General features: G+C 40.0%; 2 protein-coding genes across 3 annotated transcripts; both read left to right on the top strand.

The window, feature by feature from the left end:
• The first annotated feature begins 1,727 nt into the window (after positions 1-1,727).
• HAUS3 (HAUS augmin like complex subunit 3) lies at positions 1,728-11,999 on the top strand. Of its 2 annotated transcripts, none has more exons than XM_060775491.2 (5): positions 1,728-2,068; positions 4,123-5,078; positions 7,301-7,740; positions 9,735-9,960; positions 10,821-11,999. In XM_060775491.2, exons 2-5 carry the CDS (start codon positions 4,161-4,163, stop codon positions 11,043-11,045), a joined length of 1,809 nt encoding a protein of 602 aa, XP_060631474.2. In that variant the 5' UTR covers positions 1,728-2,068; positions 4,123-4,160; the 3' UTR covers positions 11,046-11,999. The 2 variants fall into 2 exon arrangements, with proteins under 2 accessions (XP_060631474.2, XP_060631475.2); XM_060775492.2 differs by having other exon boundaries at positions 4,078-5,078.
• Positions 12,000-15,316: 3,317 nt separating this feature from the next.
• Positions 15,317-20,118, top strand: TMEM70 (transmembrane protein 70). Its single transcript, XM_060775494.2, has 3 exons — positions 15,317-15,527; positions 17,728-17,839; positions 19,017-20,118. The coding sequence occupies exons 1-3, from the start codon at positions 15,369-15,371 to the stop codon at positions 19,463-19,465; spliced, it is 720 nt and encodes a 239-aa protein (XP_060631477.2). The 5' UTR covers positions 15,317-15,368; the 3' UTR covers positions 19,466-20,118.

Raw genomic sequence — 20,118 nt, 5'->3', positions numbered from 1 at the left:
TGGGCAGTGTGGGGTTGAATTCCAATACTCCCATCCTGGGCATGGTGGGAAACACAGTTCCCAGAGGAGAAAAAAGAGCTCCTGGAAAGTTTTGAAATAATCACATCCAATTGAAAGATGGCAATTCTACCAACCAAAAAAACCGCACTAGACTAAAATCGCATGGGATGTATAATGGATATTATAGCATTGAACTCCTTGGAGCCAGGAAAAAAAAATCTTTCAAATGTATTGTTTGTGAACTGCCTTCAAGTTGAGCTCAATCTATTTTAAGGCAACCGATTGAAAAAGAGACCTCTAAGGCCCACTTACATTGTGGAATTTATGCAGTTTGACACCACTTTAATTGTGAGTTGTTGTAGGGTTTTTTTCGGGCTATATGGCCATGGTCTAGAGGCATTCTCTCCTGACCTTTTGCCTGCATCTATGGCAAGCATTCTCAGAGGTAGTGAGGTCTGTTGGAACTAGGAAAAAGGGACTATATATCTGTGGAATGACCAGGGTGTGTCAAAGGACTCTTGTCTGCTGGAGCTAGGTGTGAATGTTTCAACTGACCACCTTGATTAGCATATAATGGCCTGCCAGTGCCTACAGCAAACTTTTGTTGAGAGGTGATTAGATGTCCTTGTTTGTTTCCTCTCTGTTTTTGTGCTGTTGTAATTTTAGAGTTTTTTTAATACTGGTAGCCAGATTTTGTTCATTTTCATGGTTTCCTCCTTTCTGTTGAAATTGTCCACTTTAATTGTCTTGGCTCAATGCTATAGAATGCTGGGATTTGTAGCTTTGGCAGAAGTTAAAATTTATTTATTTAGAGGTTTTCTATACCAGCCTTCTCATTCTCGACGAGGGACTCAGGTCGGTTTACAGCACATATCAAATACAATCATATGAAAGAACAACAGATACAAATCATTACATATTAAAATAGTATAACACAGTACAATAAAAACATCATCATTACATCATTACAGTTTCCTACGCCAAATCGTCAATCCAGTCATAGTCATAGTCATGTTCATAGTCACAGTTCATCCTAATTCATCACAGGGAAGGTTCTAGGTTCAGTCCTCGAATGCCGCATTCCAGAGCCAGGTTTTTAGTGATTTCCTGAATGTCAGGAGGGAGGGGGCAGATCTAACCTCTAGTGGGAGGGAGTTCCAAAGCCGGGGAGCCACCACCGAGAAGGCCCTGTCTCTCGTCCCCACCAACCGTGATTGTGAGGGTGGTGGGACCGAGAGCAGCCCCCCCCCCCCCCCGGAAGATCTTAATAGCCTTGATGGTTCATAGGGGAGAATCCGTTCGGACAGGTAAACTGGGCCAGAGCCGTTTAGGGCTTTATAGGTCAAAACCAGCACTTAAATATATTTTAAAGCTACAACTCCCACAATCCCATAGCATTGAGTCATGGCCATTAAGTTGGTGTCAAACTGCCTTAATTCCAGAGTGTAGATGCAGCCTCAGTCACCCCGTCTTTTTAAAGAATTGCTACAAATGTTTTATTATTCCATGTGTATGCGTTATTAAAATGGCTTTATATACCAGTCAGAATTCTAAATCGGATTAAGGACGCTTTGTAAAAATGTTTTAAAAATAACACAAGGCCGATTAATGTATAATCCCAACACTTTGACGCCAGGCGTTCCCAACTGCGCATTTGTCCTGTAGAATAACCGTCCCCGGAACTAGAAAACCAAAGCTTTTGTTACTCACCCGGCTTCGTTACTCGGTGGGACGGGGCCTCCTCTCGCGAGACTTTCAGAACTCCCAGGCTGCCGCGAGAAGATGGAAGTTTGAATCCCTCTTACCCGGCTTCTGTTGTTTCTGGGAGGATTTGTTTTGAGGCCTAAAGGAAGCCCAAGGCAATGGATTTGCATCCACGTTCTACTCCGAAGTAAGTCTGGCAACGCTCGGTAGGACTTCCTCTCAAGTAAGGAGGAGGAGAGACACCAGCCCAGTGTAATCGGCTTCAATAGACATCAATGGAAAAGAGTTTGATGCTGTTTTGAAAACTAGTCAGTTTATTACCTAGGAAAGAAGGCCTGCCAAATCCAATGGCTTTTCATTCCAAGTAAGTATACCTCTTCTGAACAATCTTTCCAGTCATAGGGTCACCGCAGGTCGGAAACTACAACAAAAGCATGTCTTGTGGTGCATCTACACCAGTAGTTCTCAACCTGTGGGTCCCCAGATGTTTGGGCCTTCAACCCCCAGAAATCCTAACATCTGGTAAATTGGCTGGGGTTTCTGGGAGTTGTGGGCCAAAACACCTGGGGACCCACAGGTTGAGAACCACTCATCTACACTGTTGACACCACTTTAACTGCCATGGCTCAAAGTGGTGGAATGCAGGGATTTGTAGTTTTATGTAGTCACCTACGGATGTGAGAGCTGGACCATAGGGAAGGCTGAGCGAAGGAAGATAGATGCTTTTGAACTCTGATGTTGGAGGAAAGTTCTGAGAGTGCCTTGGACCGCCAGAAGATCCAACCAGTCCATACTTCAGGAAACAATGCCCGGCTGCTCACTGGAGGGAAGGATACTAGAGACAAAGTTGAAGTACTTTGGCCACATCATGAGAAGAAAGGAAAGCCTAGAGAAGACAATTATGCTGGGGAAAGTGGAAGGCAAAAGGAAGAGGGGCCGACCAAGGGCAAAATGGATGGATGGTATCCTTGAAGTGACTGTTTTTATGTTGAATGTTTTTATATTGTGTAAATGCTATTTTAGATTGTAAGTCGCTCAGAGCACCTTGGTGGAGAGCGACTAATTAAGAAATAAAGTGAAGTGAAGTGAAGATGGATGGATGGGATCCTTGAAGTGACTGGATTGACCTTGAAGGAGCTGGGGGTGGTGATGGCCGACAGAGAGCTCTGGCGTGGGCTGGTCCATGAGGTCACGAAGAGTTGGAAATGACTGAACGAATGAATAACAACAACATGCTGGGGGAAATGGAAGGAAAAAGGAAGAGGGGCAGACCAAGGGCAAGATGGATGGATATTATCCTTGAAGTAACTGGATTGACCTTGAAGTAGCTGGGGGTATTGACAGCCGACAGGGAGCTCTGGCGTGGGCTGGTCCATGAGGTCACGAAGAGTTGGAAGTGACTGAACGAATAAACAACAACAAAGTTTTACAAGGTCTTTAATTTTTTTCCTGCCAAAAAGCGCTGGTGCCTCACCAGACTACAACTACCTGTATTCCACCACATTGAGCCCTGGCAGTTTAAAGAAGTGTCAAACTGCATTAATTTTACAATATAGAAACACCCTAGGAGTGCAGCCTAAATCTAGTCAGGATGTCTGATGGTGATACTTTAAAGTAGTAAGGCAATTAATTTTAATTTCTTCAGCATTTAAAAAAAAACTTCATTAGTCTGGTATGTGAACCTGGTTCATGGAGATTGTTGAGTCTTCTTAAACCATTGCTAAAGTACAGTACTACAGTATTTCCCTGTGGATACCAAAAGCTATGGATCCTGAAGTCCTTTTGTATAAAACGATATAATGATAATAATATTAATAATAATAATATTGTTGTATTTCATCGTTCTACTTTCACTTGACTTAGCCGATGGTTTGTTGACCGAAATAAAGGCTACTGACTGACTGACTGACTGATTAATAATAATAATAACAACTTTATTTATATCTCTCCACCCTCTCCCAAAAGGAACTCAGGTCAGCTTACAGAGCAGCACATAATGGTGGCTCAGAAAACACATAAAATACACCAGCATTTATAAGTATCAATAACAACACCATTTGACATAAAACAAGGCTTACAGAAATTAACAAAAAAACAAAAACAAAACCTAACTCAATTTATATAAAATACTCAATAAAATACAAATGTAAAAAAACTACATTCCCTATATAAAATGACAAAATCAAGGTGTGCTTTTTAAAAAAAAGGTTTTTGAACATTTTCAAACCGTATGTGGTTAAATCTGTGGACACAGAAAACCCACTGTACTTAATATTATTATACAAAATTCTGAGTATGCAATCACACTAATTGGTAGACTTTTGTCTCTGTTCTCTTTGCTTTGTTTTTTTTGTTTTGTTTTTGTTTTTGCAGAACTGTGTGCAAAACCATAAGTTGTTGTACTTTTGTTTGTGGCAGATACTTTTGAAGCTTACTCTCAGTTGGCATTGGACATCATGGATTGTGGAATTCAGTTTGTTGAAACTCTAAAGAGGATTGGGTATCCCAAAGGGAATTCTCTTAATGGAGAAGACTTTGATTGGTTATTTGAGACTTTGGACGACAAGTCATTTCTGGAGTGGTTTTGTTCAACTGTTAATGAGCATTATGTAGTATCGGAAGAAGAACTGCAGTCCTTTGCTATTCTCAAGTCATCAAAGCCAGTATTAGAAGAAGAAGCTCTAGATGAAGCTCTGAAGACATGTAAATCTCTGGAATTAAACACCAATAAATGTGAGGAGGAGGAGGAAGAAGCAAACCTCAAAGCATTGGAGGATGAATTTCTGACACTTCAAAAGATGAAACAGCTAAAGATTAACCGTCGCAACAAGCTTCAAACAGTGGCTTCAAGCAACAGTTTGATGTCTCTAAAACTTAAAGAGACTGAAGAAGAACTGTCTAAAAATATGAAAAAAGACCAGGGGGTTTTCATTGCCCTAAATGCAAAGATAAATAATAAGTTGCAGTCAGTTTCTGAAGGAGTGGCGAAACTGTGTTCTTTCCTTACAGTTACGCCTGGACAACAGGAGCTAGATGCTCATTCTGTATTGCTAGCTCAATATGATTTGGATAAATACTTGCATCAGGAGGAAGAGAGCACAACATCTCTTACTCTCTATACAAAAAAGCAGTTTTTTCATGGCATAGCTGACTTGGTTGAAAGTTCTAATGAAGAACATTTCCAGCTTCTAGACATAAGAAATTCTTCCACTTGTGAGGAGAGTAATGATGTATTGGAGGAAAGAGCAGAGCTGACCAGGCTGCAGATGGCATATATTTGTGCTGAGCACCAACTGATTCAACAGAAGGCTAAAAATCTAAGCTTGAAAGCAGGTCTTCAGTGGGCAAAAGAAAATGTTTCTTCATTAAAGATGGTAAGCTTTATTGTTAAATTTATTGCACCACATGAAGCCCTAATGAAAATAATTGTTTGATTTGAATTTAAACTATTTCCAGTATCCTTATTCAGTTGATTTACTAGCCAAAATGCTCTTTTTACCTCCCACACTCATCCCAAAGCCAGCTACTGTTCTGTATATGCTTGCACTCTTGACACGCTTAAGCACATTTGGGACAAGGAATGAGCAGGTCCTGGAAATGAAATGTAAGCTCCAGTGGTCAAGCAGATCACCTAAAGGTTATTGCTTGGGTTCCCAAGGAGCTTGTTGCTAAGTCAATTCTGACGGTGGTACCTTTCGTTTTATTCATTTTGTTACTAATTTAACATCCCCTTCAGTCTGACAAAGGCAACTTAATCAGAGAACAGTTTTATCTTTTCCAGAGGTCAGAAAGCATTTTAGCTTTGGTAGTTTTTATGCTTGTCTTTCTCATTTTTGACCTCATACTGCTTTGGAGGTCTAGTAACCATCCCAGTGATGTTGCCAGACAAAGTCTTTGCCTCTCAACTCTAATTTATTTACTTGCAGGCAAAATAAATACTAGGTCATCTTAGTACTGCTTTTTTTCATCTTCTTGGCCTCTTTCTTTCCCCCCTCTCACTTTATCATCTTTTTACAGGAGAATTGTACGTTATGTAATGATTTAATTCTTTTAGTACTGTTTATAGTTTTTAAACGAGTCTATGATACTAGTTCTTCTTCTCACTTTAATTTGTTGTAAAGTGCCTTGCTGACCTCTATGGAGAGGGATTATAAAAATGTAATGCAGTAGAACCCAAGTATCAATGAGAGATATGTTTCTGAACTTAATGTGGAACTTGGTATCTAATAGCAAACCCTATTGAAATGAATAACTTCTGCAGCTACCATAGATTCTCCCTGAAGGACCTGGAATATTTCTAGAGACATATCTTCTCTAAGAATATTCAAAGTCCTCTAGGGCAATACTTGTCATAGCTTCAAGTGGACTCGTATAATAGAATCATTTGGAGTGCCTATGGAGGACAAATACTGCATGTATGGGTGTCATTCTGAGATTGGTATCTGAAACTGAGAGGATCAAGGATGTAAAAGTCTGGCACAAATTATTTTTATAGTAGTATAATAAGAACTGATGAACTGGCAGGGACACACCAAAGACAAAGAGAAGCCAGTCAACTCTGATCCTATAACCTGGAGTGGGAAACCCTTTTTTTACATCAAAGATCACATTTTCTTAGAGCTGTTTTGGCACCAGCTGATAGCAGATCAGCTATGCATTTTGCTCACTCATAATGTTCTCTATTGAGATCATCACTACTCTATGCACATTCTGCCTTTCTTAAAACATAAACAGTGGATTAGGTATAATCTGAGAGAACTGGAGAGATAGGGAAAATCTTAAGATTACTACATTGTTTTCTAATGCTAGTTTCTGTCTTGCTACCCCACACACTTTTCACTCTCTCATATGTGCACTCTCTTTTCATATTTACACCCCTCTATTCACACAGTACCAAAGTTACAAAATAGTATTTGTAAGATGAATTCCTAGCGTAAGATTTTCCTACATTTTAGTCTTTGCCTCTGCCTCAAAACAAACTTAATACAGATCAGAAATACTCCAAAATGCAAAATTGTCCACATGGTTGGTTGAGAAAGCAGTACCATTGCTTTCTAATGATTCGGTGTATACGAATTTGGTTTCATGCACAAGATTACCCGTATTTTCTTGAGTCTAATGTGCCTTCAAATCTAATGTGCACCTCCATTTTCAAAAATCTGAAGAAAAAAAAGTATTTGCTGTGGAACGTAATGTGTAGCTGCAAAAATTACGCTCTTTGTAATTACTGTTGCTGCCTATTTAGAATTCCTCCATTATAAACAATTGTGTTAGAACACCAAAGCTTTCAGCAATGGAAAAGAAAACCTTGGGGTGCATCTATGCTGTAGAATGAATCAACTTTAATTGCCTTGGTTCAGTGCTATGGAATCCTGAAGGCTGTGATTTCACAAAGTCTTGAGCTTCTCTGCCAAAGAACATGGTGTCTCACTAAACTACAAATCCCAGGTTTGCATAGCAGAGTGCCCTCCCCATTTAGAGATGACATCCCTCAAAGAGGATCTCCATGTCCAGCTCCTGAAGTAGCTTGTTAATAATCATGAGCATGAACCAACTCGAAATGTATAGCTTACAAAAATCTTTATTTTTTCTGCAGATTCTTGGGAAAGAAAAAATTGAACCTAGAATTTCTAGGCTGAACGATGACATTTCAAAAATTAAAAAACACTTGGCTCAGATAAACAGTGAAATGTTGCCTTTGCTGATAAAGGAGGATGCAGAGTTATTGAATATGCCAGTGGTTAGAGGTGATTTTGATCTACAGATTGCTCGACAGGAATACTACATATCAAGACAAGATGAAATTTGTCACCAGCTGATTAAACAGAAGTCATCATTTGAATTTCTTCAACTAGCCTATGAAATTGAATTGAGAAAACTTAGAGACTATAGTTGTCTGCTTGAAAATATGGTTCATGATCTGAAACGGAGCAGTGATACTTTGGCCCAGACGCTAGAAACAATGTCTGAACCATCTATATCCCATCATAAAATCCTAAGGAGTACTATTGATTTGAGGGATAGTGCAACACAAAGGTAAGAAGCCACTTGATGAACTCTAATGACTTGTCACACAAGTATTTGCACTGTTCATTGATCTTAGGGAGGTTGAGAAGACTTCTGGCTCTAAGGAACCCATTTTCCAGCATATAGAAAAGGGGAAGTAAACTTGGAGTGTAGCTACTTAAGGAGGAGTGACATAGAAAACCACTTGTGCTACAGCGCAGTCATCAAAACCATTCCTATTAGAGCACTTAGATTTCCACCCTACCTTTGGAAGCCAAGATTAGAGAAATACCTGGCATTTTCTTCCTACAATGCCAATTTCATCTTTGCTGTTTGTTTTTGTGTTCATTCCTGCCACTAGTGTAGTTATGGGGGTTGAGTGATGCAATTCAGTCCTGCTGATTCCAGACCTGAAGATCAATGCACTGTATACAATCTTATAGGGGCACCTTAAGTCGAAGTCAACAGCAGTTAACAGCAACAAATTGTTTTTACTTCCATCTCAAGTGACAGGAAAGCTCAGGCTGCCACTGTTTTTCGTCTATTCCCACTAGGAAAAAAAAATCAGACCTAATTGCATCCATAAATTCCATTCAAGTTAATGGTACTTCCTTCCAAATAATTGCTCTGAGACAAGGGAGCATTATGGGCTTATGCAGTTCTGTTCAGCTAGTATTTTGAGTTCATAAAAGTTAAATGTGATCTCCACACACTAAGCAGTTAAGAACTTTATAAGTATGTTAAATCAGAATGATTCAATTTAAGATGATGGCCAATTTAAGGAGTTCTGCCTGAATTGTCCATTGAAATCAGCTTTGTTAGTTGTTAACTCCCAGATTTTGATGGGTCCTTTCCCAGAGGTTGCATTTGAGCACTAATTTGTCGATAGAGAACTATGCCAACTGTCTTCTTTATCGTATGCCCTTTTCTCTCTGAAACAAAACAAACTTGTCAGCAAATTTTGAAGCAGGAGGGACACAAACACCACAAAAAGTGGGAGCACCAATGTGAATTATTAGGATGGCAGTTAGATTTATTGTGAGAAGACATGCCTCCGTGGAAAATACTCTGATTCTCAGCAAGGTGTAAGGCAGTAGGGAAAAAATGCATTACAAGTGAAACTCTCAATCAAAGAATCATTGGGTGGATCTAATGACTGATTTATGTTAGCACTTTAAGGCTGGAGATAGTCCACAGCTTGCTTCGTCTGTTGAACTTTTAAACAGTATATATTAGTATGCTGTTTATGTAAGTGCATGCTGTTTTTATACAAACACGTTATTTATGTAAATGTATACCGTTTGTCGCGGCACTTTGGTGTGCTTTTTGTGAGCTGCCCCAAGTCCAGGGAGATGATGGCAGGGCATTAACAATAATAATAATAATGATAATAATAATAATAATCCAAACACCCCACCTTATCATGCCCGGCATTTTTAATTTTTAATTTTAATTATTACATTTGGCCCGGACATTATTTTTAATTATGTCATTGCATGTTGTTAATGTATTGCTATTCTTTGCTATTGCTTTGTTTTTTGAGTTATTTTGTTGTTGCTTTTGTTGTTGTTTCATTGTTGTATTTGGGCTCGGCCTCTTGTAAGCTGCACCGAGTCCTTCGGGAGATGGTAGTGGGGTACAAATAAAGGTTTATTATTATTATTATTATTAGTTTGCAAAACCTGAGCAGGGCTGTGGATAACTGGGAGATCTGAAGGTCTCTCATTCATTGGGTCACCATAAGTCAAAGTCAACTTGATGGCAGTTAACAACAAATTGTTTTTACTCTGACCTTAGTTGACCAGAAAAGATCTGTCAAACACAGGAAATAATTCAAGTAGGCATGACTTCTGAATTAGAAGTACACCTTTAGGTACCAGTTACTGTTATGCTACAATACTCAAGTGCCTTTCCACAAGCAGGTTTTATTGTTGTAATTTTTGTATTGTATTTTCATACTGCTTTTTAAAGATTAATTGTATTTCAGCCAATCTCATGTTTACCATCCACTCATGTTTTTAAAGGTTATATCAGCTTCTTGAAGGAAAGAATCCAAAACAGTTGTTCAGAACACATGAAGGCCTTGAGCAGATGTCTGAAGAACTACATCTAGATAAAATGTCACTACTTAATCGCTTAACAGTAACTGGTGAAGATCAAATGTTACTTCTGACAAAGATGGATGAGGAAATAATTGCCCTTCGTGATTCTTTGTACCACAGCGGAGAAACCATTTGTTTGAGTAATCAGGTGAGTAACTTCGGATCAGTTGTGACAAGGTTTTTAAAATATTTTATAATAACATTTGAACATGAGACGTCAGTCTTGTTTATGCTACCTGTACACACACACAAAGCACCACTGAACTCCATCACACTATCATATAGTGAAGTGTGCTACAGGAAAGCTATTCTTCTTCCCATATGCCTTCTTCAAATGTGTTAGCTGCATGCCCTCTAGACGCTAGCAGGCCTCCATCCAGAAGGGGGTGCCTGGCTACAGCATCGTAACCCAAGACTCAGTTTTCCTGCTTGCTTTTCTGTGCTATCAACAACCAAGAATATGCTTGTTCTCAGAGACCAAAGTGTTGCCTCCTTGTGGGAAGAGCAGGAAAGAGACTTTCCCTGGAGTACAGTTCCTCAGTGAGTCTCCTTTAATACCAAACTGTAAAAGTAGCAAAAGGATGAAATTCCTTTTCTGTGGCTCATGCAAAGATTCAAAGTTCAAAAAAGAAAATACCATCTGTTAAGTGTTTAGGAAAACCTCTGTCTGGTGAGGTCCTTGGTAGAAGACTGAAGCAGCAGCAGATAATGCATGGAGCATTATCTACTAACAGAAGTGTCCTTAATGATTAGATATCTCAGAAGAGCAAAGCGGTTTATGGCAACCACAAAAAATAGCTTGGCTCCTCAGCCAGGCAAAAATCTCCCATCTAAAGAATAAATCTACTCTTCCTGGCCATTTAAAGTCAAATGTATAAAGAAGCAAATTTTTTAAAATGGCCAGCAAGTGAAGAAGGTTGCAAATATGTGAGTTTATATGGTGTTGATTTGCTAGAATGGTCTGTAATATATAGATGCATTAAACTCATTGTGTTTCATCACTTTTAGGATCTGAATGAACAATTTCAGCGATTGGAATTCCAGCTAAACAAACTAAATCAGCTTATTATGGATCTTCTTGCTGACATAAAGGTTAAGAAGAAGCTTTCGGAAAATATTAAGCTACAACAGATGGAAAGAAAACTCTATGTGTACTTTTTCAAAGAAGAAGCACGTTTAAAGAATGTTGTTGAAAAACTGGAACAACAAATTACACCACCATCTGTGTCTTGACGACAGAAATTTAAACTCATAGGATTTTATACAAATGATTAAACTCTTGTATTGAGCACTGAAATGTGGCAAATAACCAGGAAGCATTGTTTCTATAGCATCAGGTGGTCACATATAGTGAGTGAAGAGATATAGATTCTGCTTATTAATTTGAAAAGTTCCCAAAGTTTATTCTGTCCCAATTTTGGGACAGAATAAACTTTGGGAAATGTCTTAATATAATACACAGAAAAAGATGTTTGTAACAGGTATACACAGACTTTCTACATGGCTATATGTGTTCATTGTAAAGTTTAGAGGTGTGTTGTCAGGTTTCAGTTCACTTTGGCAAAAAAAACCAATTCAAAATTGTTCAACTGGCCTCTCTTCCCCTCCAGCCCAGAACTAACAGTTCATTACAGTTTTATGTTATGATAAAGCATGCCACGTATATGATTTCCTATATGCTTTTGGTTCTAATGCTGGTCCAGATTTCAGTCAAGCATCATCTGCTTAGCATTTAACTTCTGATACGCAGTGCTATACTTTTCTATAGTCTTTCTCGGTGTTGTGGTGTGTTGAAATTGCCGTCACACCTTGAGCATAGATTAGGAAAAGCTGCTCCACAGACTGTGCAATAGAGAAATATAGAACCTGATGTAGGCTGCAGCCCTGTATTTGCTTATTTAATAAGAAGTCTTAATGAATTTGACTTGATTCTAATACTCATGTGTAGTCTTTAATTAAAACATGTTTTCCAAAACTTTTGGAATTTTAATATTATTTTATAATCTTGTACAATTTCTTACATGTGTCTTGGCAGTTATCTGGATATTATAATTGTAAATTAATACTTCATAATACACATACATATTAGATTGTCTGCCTTTGGCAGGACGTCATGTTTTTAATTCTTTTACTGGTAAAGTGCCATGTACATTATTTGTGCTATATAAATAAATAATTTCCTTGTTGTTTGAGTGTTGTTCTTTATTTACTGTATTGGTTTTAGAGTTTTTTTTAAATATTGGTAGTCAGATTTTGTTCATTTCCACTATTTCCTCCTTTTTGTTGAAATTGTCCATATGCTTGTGGATTTCAGTGGCTTCTCTGTCTAGTCTGACATGGTAGTTGTTAGAGTGGTCCAGCATTTCTGTGTTCTTGCTTATTTAGCTTAATATTGCAATATAATTAAAGGAAGGCTGAGCGAAGGAAGATAGGCGCTTTTGAACTGTGGTGCTGGAGGAAAATTCTGAGAGTGCCTTGGACTGCAAGAAGATCCAACCAGTTCATACATAAGGAAATAAAGCCTGACTGCTTACTAGGTAAAGGTAAAGGTTTCCCTCTGACATTGTCCAGTTGTGTCTGACTCCGGGGTGTGGTGTTCATCTCAATTTCTAAGCCGAAGAGCCGACGTTGTCCGTAGACACCTCCAAGGTCACATGGCCGGCATGACTGCATGGAGTGCCGTTACCTTCCTGCCGGAGCAGTACCTAGCGATCTATTCACATTTGCATGTTTTCGAACTGCTAGGCTGGCAGAAACTGGGGCTGACAGCGGAAGCTCATGATTCTCCCCGGAATCAAACCTGCGACCTTTCGATCAACAAGCTCAGCAGCTCAGCACTTTAACCCTCTGCGCCACTAGTGGGAAGGATATCAGAGGCAAACATGAAGTACTTTGGCCACATCATGAGAAGACAGGAAAGCTTAGAGAAGACAATAATGCTGGGGAAAATAGATGGAAAAAGAAAGGGACTGACGAAGGGCAAGATGGATGGATGGTATCCTTGAAGTGACTGGCTTGACTCTGAAGGAGCTGGGGGTGGCGATGGCCGACGGAGCTCTGGTTTGGGATTGTCCATGAGGTCACGAAGAGTTGGAAGTGACTGGACAAATAAACAACAATAATCAAATGCTTCATGAGCCTGATAGTTGTCATAGAATACTGGTAGGAGAACTGGAAGAGACCATTCCAACCCCCTGCCATTCAGGAAAAGCACAATCAAAGTACCCCTGTCTAGTCTCTGTTTAAAAGCCTCAAAGAACTGAGCTTCTGCCACAATCCGAGGCAGAGACTTCCACTGCTGAACAACTCTCACAGTCAGGAAGTTCTTCCTCTTGTTCAGGTTTGGAAAATGGGAAGGTAAAGCCATAGGAGCTCCCGGTGGCACAGTGGGTTAAACTGCTAAGCTGCTGAACTTGCTGACCAAAAGGTCGCTGGTTCAAATCCAGAGAGTGGTTTGAGCTCCCACTGTTAGCCCCAGCTTCTGCCAACCTAGCAGTTCGGAACATGCAAATGTATTGATAGGTGCCACTCCGGCGGGAAGATAATGGCACTCCGCGCAGTCATGCCGGCCACATGACCATGGAAGTGTCTACGGACAATGCTGGCTCTTCAGCTTAGAAATTGAGATGAGCACCAGCCTCCATTAAGTCCGACTGGACTTAATGCCTGGGAAAAACCTTTACTTAAAACCATGGGGGGGGGGGGGGGAAGGGGGGGGAGAGAGAGTTGGTTGTACTTCTATTCTTATTTGTAATGATTCCAAAAGAAAAAACAAATGGTGCTATCCATTTGTCTTCTCTTTCTGCTTTTTCTGCGGTGGCATTCTTCCTTTTTAATGTTAGGTTAGATTAACATTTTATTGGGTTGTTGTAGATTTTTTCGGGCTATACGGCCATGTTCTAGAGGCATTTTCTCCTGACGTTTCGCCTGCATCTATGGCAAGCATACTCAGAGGTTATGAGGTCTGTTGGAACTAGGAAAAAAGGGTTATATATCTGTGGAATGAACAGGGTGGGACAAAGGACTATTGTCACAGCATATTATTTGAGAACACAGAAATGCTGGACCACTCCAACAACTACCATATCAGACTACACAGAGAAGCCATTGAAATCCACAAGCATGTGGACAATTTCAACAGAAAGGAGGACACCATGAAAATGAACAAAATCTGGCTACAAGTATTAAAAACCTCTAAAATTAGAACAGCACAACAACAGAGAGGAAACAAACAAGGACATCTAATCACCTCTCAACAAAAGATTGTTCCAGGCACTGCCAGGCAATCAAATGCTAATCAAGGTGGTCAGTTGAAACATTCACACCTAGCTCCAACAGACAATAGTCCTTTGTCCCACCCTGGTCATTCCACAGATATATAAACCCATTTTCCATTTTCTGGGCACCACAATTCAAGAGAGATATTGACAAGCTGGAATATGTCCAGAGGAGAGCGACTAAAATGATAAAGGGTCTGGAGAACAAGCCCTATGAGGAGTGGCTTAAGGACCTGGGCATGTTTAGCCTGAAGAAGAGAAGGCTGAGAGGGGATATGATAGCCATGTATAAATATGTGAGAGGAAGCCACAGGGAGGAGGGAGCAAGCTTGTTTTCTGCTTCCCTGGAGACTAGGACGTGGAACAATGGCTTCAAACTACAAGAGAGGAGATTCCATCTGAACATCAGGAAGAACTTCCTGACTGTGAGAGCCATTCAGCAGTGGAACTCTCTGCCCCGGAGTGTGGTGGAGGCTTCTTCTTTGGAAGCTTTTAAACAGAGGCTGGATGGCCATCTGTCAGGGGTGATTTGAATGCAATATTCCTGCTTCTTGGCAGAATGGGGTTGAACTGAATGACCCATGAGGTCTCTTCCAACTCTTTGATTCTGATTCTATGATCAGACCTCACTACCTCTGAGGATGCTTGCCATAGAGGCAGGCGAAACGTCAGGAGAAAATGCCTCTAGAACATGGCCAAAAAACCTACAACAACCCAGTGATTCTGGCCATGAAAGCCTTCGCCAATACATTTAACATTTTATTATCTCTGATGTACATTTTGGTATTCAACTGTTACATTTTAAAATGTTTACATTCATTTTTACATTTAGCTGCAAGGCCAGTTAATTCTATTCAAGGTGGCCAGGAGTCCAGTCTCGTTTTTATGTATCTATCTTGTGATTTGGATATCCAAAGATAGATAGATAGATAGATAGATAGATAGATAGATAGATAGATAGATAGATAGATAGATAGATAGATAGATAGATAGATAGATAGATAGATATTCATGCTAGAACCAATTAGGAAATGACATTGAAAACCCAGGAACAACCATGGTGCTTCCATAGTGTTATGATTCTCAAAAGCCAGTCCTCCAGGAGTTTTGGACTCCGACTCCCAGAAGCCTTCAGCTGGGAGTCAATGTCGTGGGCTTCTGGGGGCTGAAGTCCAAAAGCAGTGGGCGAGGCCAGAGTTTGAAAGCTCCTCCTCGTTGGCGAGGCTGATGCGGAAAGGGAGGTCCTTCCTGCTCCTTGGTGGGAGCTCTAGCTGCAGGGATGCCGCTCCTGGCCGCGCTGGGCTGCCGGGCTTTGCCGGGCTTGAAGCCGTGGCTGAGGGGCTCTTGTCGCCTTCTGCTGCCGGCCAAGGAGAGGAGGAGCCCGTCCCTTTGCAGCCTGCCTGGGACCTTCAGCGCGGCGGCGACCAACAAGGAGCAGGTGCTACTCAGAGAGAAGGGCTCATCTGCACTCTAGAATCCAATCTATGTTGTGGGATCATGGGAGTTGTAGTTTTAAAAGCTCTGTAAACTCCACCAAAGTGTGGAGACAAACTACAACAATTAATGCAGTTTGACACCACTTTAACTGCCATGGCTGAGTGCTCTGAAATCCAGGGAGTTGTAGTTTTAAAAACTCTGCAAACTCCTCCAAAGTGTGGAGACAAACTACAACTCCCTAGATTTCAGAGCACTCAGCCATGGCAGTTAAAGTGGTGTCAAACTGCATTAATTACAGGGAGTAGCTTGGCATGGGCCAACTAGGGCTCTGCAGGTGTTTTGGACTCCAACTCCCATAATTCCTAACAGCCTACCTTTCCCCCCTCAGCCACTTATTATATTTTACTAGCTGTCCCCTGCCACGCATTGCTGTGGCCCAGTTTGTTGATCTGGAAAATAAAGTAATGAGAAAGTGTTGGTTTCTAATATATGTAATTTCCTTCTGCTTGTGTGTAAACAGTATTTCTTGCTGTTTCTTTATCAGTGTTGATGTGGAGAGTGTCTGGTTTGCCTACTCTGGAACATGCAAGATATCATTGTCCTTCTTTAAGGGTCCCTTTCAAATCTATGATACTATATCTATATCAATAGATATCGCTCCGGCGGGAAGATAACGGCACTCCATGCAGTCATGCCGGCCACATGACCTTGGAGGCGTCTACGGACAATGCCGGCTCTTTGGCTTAGAAATGTGAATCATATCTATCTATCTATCTATCTATCTATCTATCTATCTATCTCTATGGCTGGATGGCTCTTTGTCAGGAGGGCTTTGATTATGTTTTCTTGCCCTGGTGGAGGGAGTTGGACTGGATGGCCTTAAGTATTTCCTGTTGGTCTTGGGGGTTCTGTGTGGGAAGTTTGCCCCAATTCTGCCGTTCATGGGGTTCAGAATGCTCTTTGTGAATCCCAGTGACTACAACTCCCAAATGTCAAGGCCTATTTCCCCCAAACTCCATCTGTGTTTGTATTTGAGCATATTGAGTGCTTGTGCCAAGTTTGGTCCAGATCCATCATTGTTTGAGTCCACAGTGCTCTCTGGATGTAGGTGAACTACAACTCTCAAACTCAAGGTCAATGCCCACCAACCCCTTCCAGTATTTTTTGTTGGTCATGGGAGTTCTGTGTGCCAAGTTTGGTTCAATTCTATCATTGGTGGAGTTCAGAATGCTCTTTGATTGTAGGTGAACTATAAATCCCAGCAAGTACAACTCCCAAATGACAAAATCATAATTTTTGAGTGATGGTTACTCCTTGTGTTGTGAGACATTTTGTTGCCAAATTTGGTGTGATTTCATTCATTGGTTCTTTTGTTTTTAAGGTACTCATTATGCACAGAGCATTTATATATATATATAGATTGTTGACAGTATTGGTCAACAATGGCTTAAGCGGCTGAAGGGGAAAAAGAAGGGGCCTGAGGCTGTTAGGAGTGATGGGAGTCCAAAACACCTGCAGAGCCCTAGTTGGCCCATGCCTTCTGTAGATACACCCAAAATCAGACCCATGGGATGGACCATCTGATGTATCTTTTGAATACCAAAATGTACATCTGATGTACACTTTGGTATTCAACTGTTACCTTTTTAAAATGTTTACATTCATTTTTACATTTAGCTGCAAGGCCAGTTAATTCTATTCAAGGTGGCCAATTGCAACATTCACACCTGTGCCTCAAACAGACAAGAGTTCTTTCTCTCACCCTGGACATTATTCCACAGATATATAAACCTCACTTGTCTAGTTTCCAACAGACCCCTCAACCTCTGAGGATGCCTGCCATAGATGTGGGTGAAATGTCAGGAGAGAATGCTTCTGGAACATGGCTGTACAGCCCAGAAAATTCACAGCAACCCTATATCTTGGAAGATTTCTTTAGACCAAAGTATACTATGACCTCACGCCCTATTGGATTGAAGACTTCTATTTTGCAAAATGTATTGTAAGGGATTTGTATATTTTTAAAGTAATGGATTTTCTCTCAAAGTTCATTGTGTTACTTAAAAGTGTTAACTTGGCCTGAGATTCTGTTCAGAGTTCAAAGAAACATGTATATGTATGCATTGTGTCTGTATAAGCAATAAACAATTATTATAAGGAATACTGCCACTGACTTGCCCTGTGCTGTTCTCACCTTAAAGGTCCCCTTTCGACATGTGAAGGCACTTTGCTGCTTCAGCACATCATCCCGGCATGAAAATCCCGAATATGGAAGATTAATTTATAGTGGAAATTTAGCAAGAGCTGTGTTAGGTAAGTACTGTGACGTTAGGTGACTTGTTAAATTTTGGTGTTCAGCTTTTACATTTTTAAAATGTTTTCATTCATGTTTACATAGAGTGGAAACCACTGGATGTACAAATACTTGTGTAAAGGACATTATAGTTATTTTCTTTTGTTTATATAGATTAATATGGCAATCAGAGAATGGATGAAGCACTTGATTTACAAAATTATGCAAGGCCTCTCCTCATCTGAAAAAGCTCAATTGGTTAGGTTTGTGATCACAACGAAGAGTGCCGAGCTGCTGAAATTGCTGAACAGAAGGTTGGCAGTTTGAATCCGGGGGACGGGGTTAGATCCTGCTGTCAGCCCCAGCTGCTGCCAACCTAGCAGTTCAAAAACATGTAAATGTGAGTAGATCAATAGGTACCGCCTTGGCAGGAAGGTAAATGGTGCTCCATGCAGTCATGCTGGCCATATGACGTAGGAGGCATGTATGGATAACGCAGGCATGGATAACACAGTCTTAGAAATGGAGATGAGCATCACCTCTCAGAGCCAGAAGAGTAAGCCTTTACCTGTGTATCTGTGTTTCGTTGTTTCTAGGCATTGAATGTTTACCTTATGTCTATATATGCTAGCATCTGCCCTGAGTCCACTTGGGGAGATAGAGCGGAATACAAATAAATAAATAGCTTTAGTTTTAAAATGTTGCTACTACTACATTTTGTTGCATTTTATTTATGCAATCTTGCTTGGTCTTCCTTTGGAAATGAAAGGATCAAACAACTTGTGAAGCTGTATTTTATAAATGCCCTGTCAAGGTGTGAATTTATGTTTACTCAAGGATAAGTCTCTTTGTATTCAATGGAGCTTTCTTCTTGGTACTGTTGTGGGAATTATGAAGTAATCTATAAAGAGTTTTGGACTGCAATTCCCAGAATTTTGCACCACTGGCTATGATGGCTAGGGATAATGGTAAGTATAAGATTGCAGACAATGTAAAGGACTATGGAGCAAACCCAGTGTTTATCTCTATTAGAGTAGAACAGTTTAAATCAGTAGGACTTATATAACTGGTGACCAACAAGTCCCATTCCTTTCATTTGAGTTTAAAATTAAATTTTGCTATACATACGACAGCAGTATATATTATGTAGAAAACTCTTTCCTGCCTCTTAAGTCATTGCCTTTCTTTGTTTTTCAGGAGTGAAGTTCTTCTCTTATTCGACCAGCATGTTTAGCGTCTGCATGGTGCCCATCATCCTTCTCAAAACTGGCGTGGGTCTTGACAGCCTTCCCTTGCAAGTTGCCTTTTACAGTGTAGTAGGATTCTTTACATTCATAACGCCTGTTACTCTGCATTTGATTACCAAAGGCTACGTAATCCGACTGTACCATAAGGCTGAAACGGACACCTACACAGCTATTACATATAATGCTATTCTGGCTGAGAAGAAAACTGTCTTCCATCAAAAGGATGTGAAGATCCCAAACATCAGCAAGATGTTCACAACATTTTATGCTAAAACGAAATCAATGCTTGTTAACCCATTGCTTTTTGAATATCCCCAAGATTATAGCCATCTTATGGGCTATGACAAACCCTTCACATTTGACTTTGAAGAGGCAAAAAATTCCATTGAAGACAAATAAGATTGTAAATTTTCAGAGGTTTGTATTTTTTAAGTCTTTATATATGTTTAATTTTTTTCAAACCTTCTAAGTTAAAAAAACCCATTGCATTTTTCCTGCATTTAAAACAGTTTGCTCCTTAAATTAAACATTGATTAAAGTTTTTTTTTTTTTTGGAGGAGTAGTCAGTTGCAGCAAAACCATAAAGATGAAAAACAATACTATGGCATAAGCTTTTTTTTTCCTTTTTATGTATTCAATATTTTTGTACAAAGGGATCTTGTGTAATACCTTTCAGTATTCCTTTGCATGTCGATGGCTATGTGTATGAATTCTACGTTAATGTACTCATATTTTTAAAAGTACTTTAAGTGGTTTGTGAAATAATTTCTAGCCCCCATTAGAATTCCAACATACACAGGGTCCGTAGTAGAGTTAGCATTGATGTTGGGGCTAGAGTTACCAGTAGTGTCTGTTGCACATTACTTCTATTTCCTGAGCTCATTGAGAATTTCAGTATTTTTTAGCAACCATCCTCCTGACAATCAGAGTATTACAGCCCATGACAGAATGCAGCAGATTTGTTGGAACAGTTTATTGATCCATTTTGTTTGTTTTTGTTTGTAGGGAAATAACTTGTACCTGTGTATAAACATTTGTCTTGAATTGGCAAA

This window comes from Anolis sagrei, chromosome 4 (genome assembly GCF_037176765.1).
Source record: "Anolis sagrei isolate rAnoSag1 chromosome 4, rAnoSag1.mat, whole genome shotgun sequence".
Classification (NCBI taxonomy): domain Eukaryota; kingdom Metazoa; phylum Chordata; class Lepidosauria; order Squamata; family Dactyloidae; genus Anolis; species Anolis sagrei.
Note: the sequence above shows the minus strand (reverse complement) of the source record. Positions and strands in the feature narration are given on the sequence as shown.

What these genes read in the sequence shown, in the direction of transcription:
- TMEM70 (XM_060775494.2), top strand. Translation starts at nt 15,369, where the DNA reads ATGCCGCTCCTGGCCGCGCTGGGCTGCCGGGCTTTGCCGGGCTTGAAG. An exon ending in CGGCGACCAACAAGGAGCAG is followed by an intron (nt 15,528 to 17,727) that starts GTGCTACTCAGA and finishes CTCACCTTAAAG; the next exon opens with GTCCCCTTTCGACATGTGAA. An exon ending in TTTAGCAAGAGCTGTGTTAG is followed by an intron (nt 17,840 to 19,016) that starts GTAAGTACTGTG and finishes TTTGTTTTTCAG; the next exon opens with GAGTGAAGTTCTTCTCTTAT.
- HAUS3 (XM_060775491.2), top strand. Translation starts at nt 4,161, where the DNA reads ATGGATTGTGGAATTCAGTTTGTTGAAACTCTAAAGAGGATTGGGTAT. An exon ending in ATGTTTCTTCATTAAAGATG is followed by an intron (nt 5,079 to 7,300) that starts GTAAGCTTTATT and finishes TTTTTTCTGCAG; the next exon opens with ATTCTTGGGAAAGAAAAAAT. An exon ending in CCATTTGTTTGAGTAATCAG is followed by an intron (nt 9,961 to 10,820) that starts GTGAGTAACTTC and finishes CATCACTTTTAG; the next exon opens with GATCTGAATGAACAATTTCA.